General features: G+C 42.4%; 2 protein-coding genes across 3 annotated transcripts in view; both read right to left on the bottom strand.

Annotated features, from left to right (window-relative positions):
* Positions 1–21: 21 nt before the first annotated feature.
* KNSTRN (kinetochore localized astrin (SPAG5) binding protein) lies at positions 22–6,256 on the bottom strand. 2 transcript variants are annotated; one of them, XM_085307352.1, is made up of 9 exons: positions 6,189–6,256; positions 5,932–6,046; positions 4,422–4,554; positions 4,213–4,269; positions 3,862–3,961; positions 2,239–2,353; positions 1,740–1,801; positions 1,512–1,586; positions 22–520 (listed from the first exon to the last, which is right to left on the bottom strand). In XM_085307352.1, the coding sequence occupies exons 2-9, from the start codon at positions 5,990–5,992 to the stop codon at positions 389–391; spliced, it is 735 nt and encodes a 244-aa protein (XP_085163478.1). In that variant the 5' UTR covers positions 5,993–6,046; positions 6,189–6,256; the 3' UTR covers positions 22–388. The 2 variants fall into 2 exon arrangements, with proteins under 2 accessions (XP_085163478.1, XP_085163477.1); XM_085307351.1 differs by lacking the exon at positions 5,932–6,046 and having other exon boundaries at positions 6,189–6,218.
* A 1,466-nt stretch (positions 6,257–7,722) lies between these two features.
* DISP2 (dispatched RND transporter family member 2) overlaps positions 7,723–15,166 on the bottom strand; it is a 27,326-nt gene continuing 19,882 nt past the window's right edge. The window contains exons 5-8 of the mRNA XM_085307396.1: positions 13,725–13,840; positions 13,129–13,247; positions 12,398–12,495; positions 7,723–11,142 (exon numbers count right to left, since the gene is read on the bottom strand). Coding sequence (XP_085163522.1) covers positions 7,723–11,142; positions 12,398–12,495; positions 13,129–13,247; positions 13,725–13,840 — 3,753 coding nt within the window. The remainder of the gene's footprint in view (positions 11,143–12,397; positions 12,496–13,128; positions 13,248–13,724; positions 13,841–15,166) is intronic.

Raw genomic sequence — 15,166 nt, 5'->3', positions numbered from 1 at the left:
GTATTTCCAATGCATTAAACCGACAGTAACAAAGTACTACATTTATTAGTTCTATTAAATTAAAACAGGTAAGCCGCCCACGAGAAAGGCATGCGCTAAGAAACATTGTCCAGCTTACATTCCAACTCCTTCTGAGAGAGTAACAAGAGCTGCAAGCTCTTAACCCTGCCTAGCAGGTCATTACTGCTGTCTTAAACCACCTGTCCCATCCCACCCCCAGCAGTTGCTACTCTACCAGAGATAGCTCAGTAACATCCACCCAGATGCCACAATACCCATCTCATTGTTTCAGGCTGCCAGACATAAAAACTAGGTTACAGTGTGAAGAGATCATTGAACTAGGAGTGAAATACATGCACAAAAATGTAGTACAGTCAGTTCTTGAGCTTCACATAGCCAGAAGCAGTTCTATCTGATCAAGCATTGCTGAACATTGCTCCACTTCTGCTTGAAAGGAGGAATGCTTCTCTAAGGACTGGTGTGTCTCTTCTTCTGCCGCTTTCCACTTAGCCATTGCTGCCTGTACAGAAAAGCCAGCATACACGAAATTATCTAACGAGCATACTGAATAGCAAAGCTAAGCTCAAAAATAACTCCAGTTAAAAATGGGAAAAGGCTTGAGACAGCAAGATAGTTCATTTGAGCTCTTCAGCACAGTCTTACTTACTAAACTAAGATTAGTCTAGCTTGAGTGGGATATCTTTTCCCTTGCTTCTTTCAGGAAAATAGCAGTTTATCCAAGACTAAAGATTAGGAAATCTTAACTATCTGCAATTTCATTAGGTTACCTCTTAAATTTCTCACCAAGAATTCCAGAGCTGGAATTTAAATGATTTGGGTCAGTATATACATAAAATGATTACAGCATAATACTTACTGAACCTACTTGTGCTTGCATATTTCCTAGTTCCTAGATAGACTACATGAGATCACTGGTCTGCCACTGACTCCAAATTAGATCAAGTCTTCCGAGTTCCAGTATAATATTACTGGATCTGTGTTCTTCTAGTGGTGTTTACAATCATCTGCAATACAGGCTTGTAAAACCTTCCTGGAGAAGAGCTAGTCTGAACAGAGATAGCTCCATTTCCAACCCCCCTTTTAAAAATATGTATATAAAAATTTTCCCCATTATATATATTTCAATCCTGTAAGTGATGCAATCTTACTTGAAAATTATCAGTCAGTACTGTCTCTTCCTACAGCAGTTTATTTTCCATCTTGTTTAAACTTGAATTACATACAACTCAACTTAAAATGACTTAGATGAAAGTTACCACTGCCCCACCACAAGCCTTGCTATAATTCCTTCATTTAGAAGGGGAGTAATATCTACAGTTTCCATATTATGCATTTAGTTATAATAAAATGTGAATGCCACAGGCATTCATTGCCAATTTTTTTTTTTGAGGAATGGGCCAGAATGGGGAGGTGGAAAATAAGCTTCAAAATTTCACTCAGCACCAGACATTCCTTATGCAGTTGACTGTGAAACAAAGTTATTGTCTTACCTGAAGCACTTCCTTTTCTTTTGCAGCTGTCTGATTAAATAGCTGCAATTCTGCTATGAGCTTCTCAGTTAATAGCTGAAAAGCCAAAAGAAGATAGTTTAGTGTGATGCAGATAAACACAAATTGCAGCAAGTTTTCCCACAACAGTGGTAGTAAGGAGCAGTAGCACACAGACTTCTTGCTAAGAAAGCCTGTTTAACTAATATCACCATTTCAATATTTTCTTACCGTTGTCTGCTTCTGACATTCCTTTGTCTTTTCTTCCTCCTCCAAGATGTTGCTGCCTGTAACTGATTTGGGATATATTAATGAATCTCTAATATATAGATGACTTTGCTGTAAGAACAGCTTACAGCTGTTAATAGCTTAGCTGTTAGAAATATTTTCTCCAGCAAAAGAAGTAGACTAACTATTTTGAAAATTTATCCAGAGCAGTCTACTGTAGAAAGCAGAGGTACAACAGGGTTTTTCAGCTTAAGAGAGGGGGAAAAGGGAAAAAAAAAAAAAAAAAACACACACACATGCGCGCACACACACAAAAAAACCCAGACACACACACACACACACCACTGATGTTACATCAGTATTTCCTGAACAAGGAACCAGAGACTTTATGCCTTATGAATACAGTTGAAATTGGAAATAAAAGGATGTTCTCCAGAATAAGTACCACTGTGGTATATGGTACCAGTTTCTTATTGTCAGTATTAAAATGCACAGTCCTTACCAGGATCAATGTTTCTGCTTTCTAAAATCACCATGCAGGTCTCCTGAAATTTCTTGAGCTTTTCAACTTCTTGTAAGAGGCTTTCATTCTCGTCCCTTAGCTCTTTTATAGTGCCCTGCAATTAACACGGGTTGTAAGTAAATCAAGTTTCTAAGCAGAGTTTCTTCCTGGTAGCCAATAATACTGACTGTGATGCTAATGGTTTAGCAGGTGCTCTCCAAGCATCAAGAATCAGATCTTGCCCTTCTAACTTTACCACTACTGCAGGTTAATCTGTTTCAGATGCTTACTCCTGCTCCTTGACTGGATTAATACATTTAATCACATGCAGAGGTCACAGCAGTTGTTAAAAAAAATTGATCCTGAAGATAATTTTTGTTTAGACAAGTCTAGCACATCTATTCTTGTGCCATACTCATCTGAGTTTTATGCAAAGACCAATGAACATAGGAAAAAAAAGGGACATCTTGGAGTCTTTGAACCATATCATTATTCCCTACACAGTTCAGATATTACCAGACAATCTGATAGGCTGATCAACCTCATAAGTCTACTGTAATTCTCTTAGAGAATCAACAAGCATGTGGATTAGAGTGATTCAACTGATTAGTATCAGAAGCTCTTTGAGAATTCCATACAAGGTCTCAAAGGCTCTTAAAGAAATTAAGCTACAAGACAAAAGGAAAGATCATCTCATAGATTAGTAACTAGTTGAGAACTAGGAAATAAAATGAGCTTTTATAATTGAAGGTTACCAGCAGGACCTCTTACACACACAGTAGAATTTGTGCTATTAAGTGTGTCCTAAAGTGACCTGTAAAAGGTGGTAAATAATTAAATACCATTCAGGATGGTAGAATCTTAGTTCAATAACGCCTGCCAAAGACTAGCATTATTCTAAAAGACTAGGCAACAACATGGCATAATAGCAGATGTAAGCTTATGCTTCTTCCAAACTAATTGAGCTAGTAATACTCAAAAAAAGAATGATGTCAGCATCCCTCAAATTCTTAGTGAACAGCAGTGACCAAAACTCAAGATCTTAATTAGTAAAATTCAGGTACATACACACCTGAAGAACACTTATTTTCAGTAGTGTATGTAGTTCCATACCACACACTTTGTGATGGGTAACAGAACTAGGAGAGATTTGGCAAAGGGAACAAGTCTGATTTAAGAAATTCAAGAGCTTATCTTCTGTATGAGGAGGGATGAAGTATATTAAGAGGTAAGGATGAAAAAAGAGTTAGACCTCAAGTCTTGAGTGGCAATTACGAGATTATTTATAGTTTCTCACAATCTAACCTGTCAATGCGGCTGATTGTTTCAAGTTCACAATTACACACTTGCATATATCTCTGGCAATGAGTTTAAGATGAAATTGAAGCACTTGTGACTATTTAACAGTGATCTGGATGCATTATCCAGCTAAATACATCTGCATTTCTGCTGATAGACCAATGATACCCTGCTAGAACCTGTAAAAGAAGAAAAAACCCAACCTGCTCTTACACTTTACTGGCTTCTGATGGAGACAGGATAATGAGCAAGATAATCCTTTGATCTGACCCTACAGAAAGCGGAAAATAATAAGAATTGCTCAATTTACGTTCTTCTCCTTACCTGTGCTCCTGCTAGTCGGGAGTGCAGTTGTTGTTTGGCTGTTTCTAACAGCTGATTCTTGGTCTTCAGCTCTGCCTCTAATTTGTATCTGCTTAGAGGTCTGCAGAGTCAAATATCAAAGACTTATGTCAAATACCAAAGACTTATGTGCAAAAAAAGATCGATGTTACACACCCTTTTTTTTTACTTTCACCAAGTGTTCTTTGAATTATTTGCTCTTGTTCATGACCAAGAGAGTTTTCATCAGCATACTTGGCAGAAGCAGCTGTATGTGGGTCAGAGCTCATCATAACTCTTTGAGATAGATTATTCTTGCATCAAAGCAACTAATATTTATTTGAGGAAACATACCCTCTTGCAGCTGTCTTTTTTGAAAGTTGTTCCATTTTCTTGGCAGATTTAGGAAACCTTAAAAGACAAGTAGAATACAATTACCACAGAAAAATACTGTATATTTACAGATTATCACGTTTGTTGGTTTGACAAAAACTACAAAATGCTAAGCCACTTTTAGAACATTTATCAAGTAATAAACCCATTACTACTTTACTTTCACTTACCCTTGGTTTGTAGCTTTGAAGACACCATCTCCTGGAATATTTGAGCTAAAGTTAAAATTGGGATCCTTGCTGAACTCCAGATCAGCTGTTTTGCTGACACATTGTTTCTTTGAAGGAAACACCATTTGCATTTCTGCAACAGAAAGACAACAATGAAAACACTACTGCCTGCAATAGATCACTTTAATATGCAAAAGTGCTTCATCTACTAAGCTATTGATTTACAAAATTCATCTTATTCAGTTAGTACTGAGAAAGCAACAGCTAAAGGCAGTCTTCATATTCTATCCATGGTTCAAACTAAGCCATAGGTAGCTTGTGGTAGACAATGTTAAAACATAGTTACCAGACCAACACCAATAGGAGAGATTTTGAAAACAGTAATATAGGCACGATAGTAAAGAAAGTCTCAACATCAGRCAGACAGCAAGCCACAGTATTCCAAGTAAAGTTGTCAAGCACCAAAAGCTAAATATTTACAGTCCACGTGAAATTCTCAGTGTAAGAATGCTTTGTGTTTTGATTTACTATAAATAGATATACATCTAAAATAACTCTAGAGAGAACTAGCTTTCTACATAAAGTTTATTCAGCCACGAAGCATAGCTATGTGAGTATACAAAGCTTTGTTTATGTAGTAGTTTGGGGGAGCTATTTTTTTTGGAGGGGGGGGAGGGGGAAGCTAAGACTTTCTCAAATGACATATCTCTATCCAATTCATAAAGCGGGGTGGGGTGTTCTATTCCTACACACCAGCTGTCACATTTCAAATGTTAAGTCTAGGTGCCTCATATGTATAGGAGATAAAATGCTGCAAATAGTACCTGAAGCCCTATAGAATTAAGGGCCTCTCTGATGACCACTGCATTCAGATAAGCAAGATACACCCTCAGCAGGCCCCTAGCATCACTGCTAGACCAGCAGTCATCTTAAAAGGCTCAGTCATGATTCAGATAATTACAGTCCTCCCACCTTGCTCAAAAACATAGGTTTAGCAAAAGAGTTCTAACCACAAAATCTTAAGTGGATACAAAGCAGGTATATAATATCAATTCTATCAGAAAGTAGTCTAACTTGTTAGCAGGCACAGCACTCATGGCTGCCCTAAAAGAAACATTTTTGTTAGTGGACCCATACCTGTTTCCCATAGTTACTATCTCAGCCATTTTCACTGACAAAAGCATTGTCAGTGTAGCATCTGCATATAAGCTTCAGGGCATTATGACTATGTATTCAGCTTCAAGGATGTCTTAGCATGGTAGTGTTATAGCAAGAATTTAAGGTTAGGGGGAAAAACACAAAAACCCACCAACTTTTAAAATGAGATTTCGTAACAGCCACTACAGACTAAGCCAGTATCAGAGCTTCCTGAAAGGTGCCCGCTTGCCCTCCGTTCCCGCTGCCCTCTGCGCTGGCCTGATGCAGGCCCGAGCACTGAGGGCCCAGAACCTCGGGGCAAGGCAAGGCGAGCCAGGCCCTACCTGCCTCGCGAAGCCTGGCTGAGACGCACCTGCGGGGCCGCCACGGTGGAGCGCGCCGTACACGGGGATGCGGGAGGGCTCGCTCTCCATCCTGCGCCGCGCCGCGGCCTCCGGCCCAGCAACGCCGCTCCAACGGCTGCTCGCCTGCAAGCCGCGGCACAGACGCCCTCACTCAGAGGCGTCGCACACCCCCCCTCGAGTGCTAAGGTCCGCTCCCACAGCCTACCGAAGCCCTCCTCCCACCACCGCGGAAGGGGTGTGGAGGGGAAGGACATGAAGCACCTACCGCCCTCGCGCCGCCGTTTGAATTCAACGGCCAAACGGCTCGCTGGCGCCGCACATGCGCAGTCCCTATCTGCGCGCCCGCTCCGCCCATACGCAGCACGCGCAGGCGCAGTGCGGGAGTGGGGTCGTTGTGGGAGTGGGCGGTGTTTACTTGCCGTCTGCGCCTTCTCGTKTCAGGCGAGCCGCAGTGGGCGCCTGTCCGGCGGCGGGTTTCCGACTRGCGGGTCGCCGACGGGGAAGGGGCTCGCCCTGCGGCTCCGTGCACCTCGTAGGTCTGCTGGCCGCGCGCTGGGGGAACTGGGGCTGCCCCGGCCTTTTGGGCTATTGAAATTGCTCTTCCCTTGGTCTACAGGGAAAGGGAGGTCTCCCTGTAAAGCTCCCTGTAGCTTTAGGACAGGTCCCTAATTTACCTGAGGCAGCCATGGTCTCTTTCCCACCAAGCAGGCAAAATTACTTGAGGCTTTCGGAAGAATAGATCTCTTCAGATGTGTATCTTCCTTTTGCTGATTATATTGCAAAAGACATTAGACACAGATGAAGCAAATGAACTGCAGTATTGGTGAAAGTGAAACATCACGCAGATTTAGGAAAGTTTGTCATACCCATTTATTTTAAGTTAACTTGTAGAGAGAATGTTTTTTTCTTATTTCAACAGATAAAGGCAAGGAAGTGTTTGTTTTTCTGATTGTTTCTGGTAGAGAAAATGTAAAATTCAAGAGTCATCAGATATGCAAATTTTAAAAAGTTACATGTTTGTACCTTGACTGGAAACAAGCTACCAAGACAAAACAAAGCGTTCAATTCACTGAGGAGACAAGGACACTGGTTTCTCGAAGGAAAAATCTCATGTTGAAAACCTTTGGTTGTACCAGAAAGAATTTATTCTGGTAAAACAAACTGAAAATGTTACTGAAAATACATTTGGGCTGGCATCTGTAGGTGCCRTGATCAGCCACCATGATCATCAACTGAAAAGTCTTGATGAGGTTATTTAAAATATCTGAAGTGTTTTGTAGAGATCTGTGAACCCAGACTTCATGTAAAACAGTTTCTGATTGAGTAGAAAAAAATGAAAGCCTTTCTTTTTGTTAACACCTCTCTTTGCTTGATATCTAGATTTTTAACATTCATGGGTTTGTTTCATTTTTAAACATGACCTCTCTGTGTTTAAATATCTAGAGAGATTTCTCTCTCAATATTTCTCTCCTATGTGGGTTTGACAAGAAAACAAAATCTAATCGCCTCATAGGAGATGGCGAAGAATGTATACTTCATAAGCTCTGCAGTACAGCTGAGTATACGGAACAGGACACTGGAAGGTCAAAGACCTTGTACTGTGTTAAGATTGATCTGACATTCTCTCCTCACTAGTACTAGATTTGCTGGTTTTGTGAAAACACAGGTATTTGCACAGCTGAAATACTAAGAAAGTCTCAGCTCTAGGAGAGATGGGAGGACAGATTTGATATTTACAGTTAGAGGAGATTTTTTTGACTTTCCGTTTCCCTAACAGTGCAGTTTGTTTCTGCAAAATTTCAACTGCTGTGACCAGAATTTTGCACGCTAGATCGTTTGATCCAAACATCAGGCATGTCTGGTTGGCTGTTTGGTAACACAACTGGATCTTCACTTCCTAATCCAAATCGATTTTTCCATGAAGAGCTGTTTTGCTGTGACGCTACTGGAGATATATCGAACACAGTCTCCCTCAGCTCCAGCCGCAGAGTATCTCTCTTCCCATTCAAGTAACCTCTTTCTGTTTGACTGTATGAATCTGACAGCTCTAAGGCATCTGGACAAGAACTAGCTGATTCAGCAAGTTTTAGGCCTTGCTCAAAATCACTAATTGATGTCTCACTGGAGATGTTGAGCATGTCAAAAGAGCTGCCAAGAGAACAAAGGCATCTGTGAATTCTGTAGATGTCAGCAGCAGGAAGATGACTGTTGTCTGAGGTATAATCTGACTGCTGCTGGGCAGTGTCACTAGAGCATTGTGATTTATTGAGTTGCCCATCATCTTTCACACCAGCTGGTTGGATATGGTCCAACACAGACMCATCCCAAGATTTTGGACCATATCTTTGACACTGGCAATCTCTGCAGAGCCTCTCCCTATGAAGTTCTGCTCCTGAGCTGCTGTGCTTGTATGGAGAAGATGTTTGCAAGGCAGGACACTGACACAGGCCAACCTGCTGGTCTCTAAGAGTTCCCTGCAGATTCTGTCTTTCTCTTTCTAGAGAAGGGTGCATTCCTATTCTGGGGCATCTGTTGTCTTCAAGTTGTGTATCTTCAGACTGTACTGATGGCCGGTTGGACAACTTGCTTGTGGAAGTGCTGTTGTCAAAACTGTCACTGAGTTTTCTGGACAAAGGCTGGAGCTCATATTGCTCATTTGCAGTGTTGGACTCCTGGACCTTACGCAATCTGTTTTGCTTTTCACTTCCCCCACAGGCAAAGCTTCCATTCAGCCCAGAGTCATCAGAATAGTCTTTCATGGTGTGGGCACAAGGCCAGAGGATCTGCCCGCAGTTCTTCTCTGGGCCAAAGAAGCAGCACAGTGACTGGAAGAAGAAGCTGGCAAACCCACAGCTGATACACTTGATCATCATTATGAATATTCCCAGCTTCCTGTATGCCAGGACAGTAGCTGGCAACATGATGACCCCTGCAGAGAAGAGAGCAAAAGCTGCCATGGCTGTGGCACAGCTCATCTGCTTCAGAGAAAAGGCTACTCGGCTTAGTCGATCGGAATGAGGGCACAAATGGTAGGAGATGCAGTAGTTCACAGTAAAGTCAACGGAGAGACCTACTGCAGCTGARATGAAGAGAGATTCCACTGCATTGAGCTGCCATTCCAAGAGGACTAAAAGGCCAACAGTTACCAGGACAGTGCCTGCAATAGCAGTAACGGAGAAAACACTAAGGAGAACATTCCAAGTGGTGAGCAGCAGCACTACAAAGGAAATGGCTATGGAGAGCCCCATGACCACCATTGTTTCTGTGCTAAGACTGTGCTGAAGATTGTATAGCTCTAGCTTACTGGTAAACCATCCATTCTGAAGCCCCACAGGGGCAGTTTTCATTTCCTCTGTTACCCAGAGGTTGATTTCCTCATAGAAGTGTTTGGCTTTGCTGTAATTGAAGGTATAGTGATAAACAGTTTGAAACTGTAGCACTAAGGCAGCAAGATTTCCCTCTCTGTCAAACCTGAGACCCAGATCATATGTTTCAGCCCCTTCCCTGCCTTGTTCCAGGAGCATCATTTTGATGCAGTGTAGGAAGACTTCACTTCCATAAGGGAAAGAGAACTGGTTACAACAAAGGTTGAAGTTGTGGTCTCGTTGGGAGCACTGGCGACTATCCATCCACCTGAGAAACTCCTCCATGAAGCATACAGTAGACTTCTGCTCTGCATCGGGGTAATAGAAAGTTTTGTTCTTCACTTTCTGGCAAAATTCAAGGAGCCACTTCTGGGCATCAGGATTTTGGATTGTAAAGGTGATATCTGTCACGAGGGTGCCATTACTTTTTGGATTAAAATGATCCCCGTTATCCACAGGCAGAATGCCCCACACTAGTGTGACAGGCATACGCTGTCCTTCTCCATGCTCCAGCCTCTCAAACATGAATTGGTGACAGTACTCAGAATCRTACCTCTCAAAAGGATGGCTCAGTCTGAACACCTGAACAGACGATGTCTCAAGAGTAGGGAGTTTGAGTTTAGGGTTGGAACAGGAAATGTAGGCACCTCCTATTGCTAAGGCTGCAAACCAGCAGATCCAGATGTACCGAAACTTTATGACCCCGCAAGGCAGAAGCTTCTCAAATAACAGCTTGGAGGTTTCACACAACGTGTTCTGGAGACCCCTGAGAATGTAATGAAGGGAGAGAATAGCTCTCTTATGGCCAGTGTTGTTCCAGTAGTCTTCTGGCTTGTAAGTGCAGTTTGTTGCTATGTAGCGCTCATACAGGACAGCAGAAGAAGGAAGCCAAGTCATCATGAATACCAGGTTCACCAGTACAGAGGTGCCCATGTAGATAGCAAAGCAGCGGATGGCTATTATATTGCTAATGTAGCTGGCATAGAAAGCAGCACCTGTTGTAAAGCAAGATGCCAGCATTAGATATGCGAAATGGTGCATGGTTTGACTTGTCCACTGAGGAAGCCCAGCAGAAGGGTTCTGGCTCTTGCTGAGGTTCCAGAGGTCAAAAAAGACAAAGGTATGATTGGCACAGATGCTGCTGAGGATTACAATTGCTGTCAGGTTTACAAAAGGGAAGTAGGTGAATCTGAAGGCCACCTTGTACAAGAAATAGGAGATCATCAAAGAACTGACAACAGCAAGCAGGACCATAAATGTAATAAAGACTGAACGCAAGTAAAAAGAAATGCTTAGAAAAATGGCTAATATTGCCAAGACTGGATACTTAGTATCCAGTAAAAGATAGTGGTGGAAGAGTTTCTGTTTAAGGCCCAGGTCCATTCCAGTGATCGATGTATAATTATCAAACAGATCCCAGGATTCAAGATTGTCTAGATAGATCCCCATCATAGATGCACCCTTCCTTGTAGGCAAAAACAGCAGGCTGTATTTGAGAGATGGCACTTGGTACTCAATTGTTTGGGGACTAAGAAAGTCTCTGTCAACCAAGAAGTGAAGAAGCTGGTAAATAGCRTTAAACTGGGTACATTTTTCTGGGACTTTAGCACACTGAGAGTGTTTTTGTCTCACATTCTCAGGACCTATGCAAGACGGAGTAAGGATACCTTTGTGGTAGTCTGGAGCACAGGAACGAAGGAGGGCCAAGGTATGGGAAATGTCTCCTTGGGTTATCTCCAAACAAGAAGATCTGTTGTACAGGACAGCAATATAGTTCCCCAGAGACCAGCTTGGGCAACATTCATTGGCCTCAGTACGTTGACAGAGGTCTCTAAAATGAACATGTGAGCGTATCTGAAAAATAGTCAAAGGAGTATCATGTTAGATCCTCTCTGCACACTTCATCTTGCAGCCTCTTTACTGTTTCCTACTTTTTACAGTGATGTTCTCCTCCCCTCCAGATTTACAAGCCATGGTTCGCCATCCTCCCAATGACAGGCTGCAAATACTACAGCTGTGGAATCAAACTAGCCTTTTGCAAAAATTAAATCCTCTCCATTTATATTTTATAATCTCTGATTTGAAAATTTGGATCCTTCTCCACTCTGTTGCTCTCTTCTTAGTAATGGCAGTGCCCTTCATTTCACAGTTGTTCTCAGAGTGAGAACAGAGAGCAGAGATGCTTTTTGTTCCTTTTCTCTCCCTCCTGACCTCCTTTATCCTTTCTGCCTTAACTGCTTTTTCCCCACTCCAGAGATGTTCTTGGAGGACATCAGCTCTATGTGCTCTGATGTGATCACCTTCCCACTGCCAAATATTTAATCCTTTAATCCTTAACACCGCTTCTGCAGTAACTGCATAGGGCAGCTGTGATATTTGCTTCCTGTTGCAGAAACTGTTTTGTTGGGCATTTGTGAGACCAAAGATACGGTCAAACCTTGTGGCTTTGGAAAGCTTTCCAGTGGCTAGAATTTCCATTCTTCAAACACACTGCCCATGGCCTCTCATCATCCTTGGTCCTCCCCCTTTGCCTTTTCCCAGCCCCATGCCCCTGCTCTACCTAGTACTGTTCTAGCAAGGATGCTTGCCAGGATTGCAGAGATGTTATTATCAGTCTTGCCAGTACTTGGTGCATTGTAAACATACCACCTCCCCTCAATGGGATGTCAGACTCTCACTCTTGCAGCACAACTTTCCAAGGAGTCTGATCACTAATAGTATTAAAGATCTTATGGCAAACATAGCTAATCCAATTAAACTTTTACTTGCAAGACTTCCTTTGACAGTCTCTGAGATAATAGCTCCATTTCAGTAATTACATTCTGCTGAAAATCCTCAGCAGCTTCTGAAGGGCATCTTTGCCTTCTGGACCATGCTTTTGTTCAGTGTCAGTTTATTCTTGTGCAACAACAGCTGCTACTTTGCAGTTGGATTTTAGTGTGAAGTCATTCTTGTATTGCTAAGTATGTGTGAATGGTTATGAGTCTAGGCTGAAACCTATTCCGTAGCTTACATTATTCTTGTCCTGTTTCATTTCAGCTAGAGATTAAAGATAACGACAATCAGAAAACAGACAGCATGTATATATGTTCTTCCTGACATTACTAACCTTGTCTTGTTCAATTTGACACATGGATTGAATAGCTTGCAAGTTCCATAAGCTCCCAGCAGTTGTGGACATAAATACCAGCTGGGAATAGCTCTTTTCTGAAAAAAATAAATGTATTAAGTAATGAAGATGAATCAGCCAAGCTGTTTGGAGTAGTCCCTGAGTGTGTTAAATATATATATATATCTTCCTGTCTGTAAGACAGCTATGGAAGAACTCCCTGAAGGGAAGCAGGTCACAAGGACAGTAGCTCATAGTGAGTGGTAGCATGTGCCTTGTGTGATCTGACCCCTGCTCCTCATCAATCTGTCAGCACTGGGCGAGCAGGCATGTGACATGTTCAAAATATGCTCTTCTTGCTGTGAACATCCTCTTAGTGACAATGTTGGCATCTGGTTCTGTACCCCCTGTTACAAAATGAGGAACTTAATTTAATAAAGGTTACGCTAGTTCTTTTTTAATTAAATGCAACTGTACAGAGAAAAATAATACCCTAAAAACATAGAAATCAATATTGTTAAGATATATGGTAATAGTTCACATATAGTTATGAAAGGCTGAGAAATGACTACATGAAAGGTAGTTTAGTGTTCACAGAATGGTATTATATGCATTACTTTCTTGGAGCACTTTCAGAACATTTCCCTATGTTTTAAAACAATTTGACAAATCTGTATGCTGTTGGGCTTCTGGATGTGTAATATTTGATTACCCAAGAAAAGTTCACTCACCTGGGGGACCGCAGAAGAAGCCATCTGCTCCATAGATTTGTTCCACCATTCTCCGTGTTCTTGCTTCCTGCTCACCTGGAATAGCCTTCTGCCCTCTGCTAATGCCCATGTCATCATAGCTAGCAAGAAATCAGAATATTTATATAACTAGATACATCATCTAGCTATGAATTACGTGACTAACCAGGCTCTAGGGCCACACACAACCTTGCTACAGCAAAAAGAGTGGACATAGCCTTGAAAGACAGCATTACTCAGAAGAGATCATTTCAATACGGTTTGGAAAGCAGATTTGACTGTTACGCTTTATAGTAAACTGAGTGAGACTAGAAGCAAAACTGCATCCACTCGTGCAGATATRTTGACTCCCCCCTGGCAATCTCTAAAAGGTAATCATTGAAGGTAACATGAAAAGTTTAGAGCCTAATTCCTGTTTTCCAGAGTAGGGAATCCAAGTCTCATTGCAAGTGAACAGACTTTAAACTCTCCAATCTCTTGGTCACTTTTGAGCATGTTCTAATTCATATAGATATCTCTGATGATTGAATCTATCACAGCTGACTTTTTCCCTGAAACACCCAAACAAACCCAAATACCTGTTCTTCTCAGTATAGGGAGAAAGGGAAAAGGTCTTCTTGTAGCCTGTATGGCTCTCTACATTCTTCCACACGATAAGCTTTCTGCCAATGTCGGTATCTCGTGGCTCGAAACCCTGCAGCCAAGAGGAAGGATTTTGTCATCAGCTTGTTTTTTAGTTTAGCTTAGCTTTCTTTAATCCTCCTCCTTGACACAGAAACTATAGGATTRTTACTGCATCTTGGAGAGATGCACAAATAGACTTTCTCCTGCAAAGAGTTGTACTGCAACCCAGAGCTGACAGAAGAATATTTCTCCTCTCCTTTTTGTTCAAGGATGGCTTCATTTCTCTCTCTCTGGTCTTGAAATAATCACAGAAATGAGAGTTATTTTCTCCTTCCTGGACATACTCTAGTCTGTTCTTATTTTCTCAGGACTCTATCACTAATGGAAGACAGGGATGACTTTAGAAAATGTGAGATCCAATGTGGAAAACAGGACCTTGGGCAGCAGTTCTCAAGACTGGACAGCCACCCACTTCAGGAGTCTTGCACACAGGCTGTAGGAGCCAAAGACAGATGCTCCATCCAATCTCCACCTCCCCTGGCTAGTCCTTTTGGGCAACTTCAGCCTTCCAGCACTGGAAGGGGAAGCAAGAAGAGTAATCAGAGTTTGTACTGGGAGTGAGCCAGCTCTTGACAAGGGAACAGCAGTCTGAGTGGGGAGAAAAGCAGCACTCTGGATGCCTGCATATCAGAATAAGCAGTAGGCTGTAGCCTCCCAGTGGGACAGAGATCCCCTTCCCCAGCTGAGGAGATGAGGACTTTCTTACCCTGCAGCAAGACTGTGAGTCCAGAGCATTGCTGAGGGATGTCCGGCAGCTGCTGCTGGCACAGGCTGCACTCACTCTCTCAGGCTGGACCCAAACAAAGCTCAGAAGTGAAGCTTGCCTTCCCCAGGGGCCACCTGTAACCTAAAGGTTGCAATGCCCAGGTGGTAAATGCTTACTGCCAATAAGTGCTGAGAGATKATTTTTCTCTCAAGAGAGAGTACTGGTAGGGGGAGGCATGGGAGGAGGAGGAGGAGGAAAATTTTCCAAATCAACAACTGGCTACGCCGCTGGTGTTGGCAACAGGGTTTTGGGTTTTATGACCATGGAACATGGTTTGAAGATCAACAACTGGTGGGGAGAGATGGGATTCACCTCACCAAGCAGGGCACATTTGCCTTTGCAAACAGGTTGGCCAGCCTAGTAAAGAGGGCTTTAAACTAGGTAGGAAGGTGGTGTTGGTGGGGTTGTCATAGAGAAAAGGTAGACAACAAAACTAAAGTTGGGCTGGGGGGGCCTCCAAAGGGCGCATACAGCTGGGGATATGTGTTTGGGACATGGCTATGGGAGACCCCTGCACACCCTTCCTGGGAAACCTGCAGGCATGACTACCTCTTTGAAATGCATGTATAC

Source organism: Rhea americana, unplaced genomic scaffold (genome assembly GCF_003343005.1).
Source record: "Rhea americana isolate MKP2758 unplaced genomic scaffold, rheAme1 scaffold_257, whole genome shotgun sequence".
Taxonomy (NCBI): domain Eukaryota; kingdom Metazoa; phylum Chordata; class Aves; order Rheiformes; family Rheidae; genus Rhea; species Rhea americana.
The sequence above is the reverse complement of the archived record's forward strand: the minus strand, read 5'-3'. Positions and strand labels throughout refer to the sequence as shown.

Bases quoted from the DNA above. Each gene is read 5' to 3' on its own strand.
- KNSTRN (XM_085307352.1), bottom strand. From the start codon at position 5,992: ATGGAGAGCGAGCCCTCCCGCATCCCCGTGTACGGCGCGCTCCACCGT. The intron at 4,270-4,421 runs GTAAGTGAAAGT...TTGTCTTTTAAG, and splicing joins TTCAAAGCTACAAACCAAGG to GTTTCCTAAATCTGCCAAGA. The intron at 3,962-4,212 runs GTATGTTTCCTC...TTGACTCTGCAG, and splicing joins AAAAAGACAGCTGCAAGAGG to ACCTCTAAGCAGATACAAAT.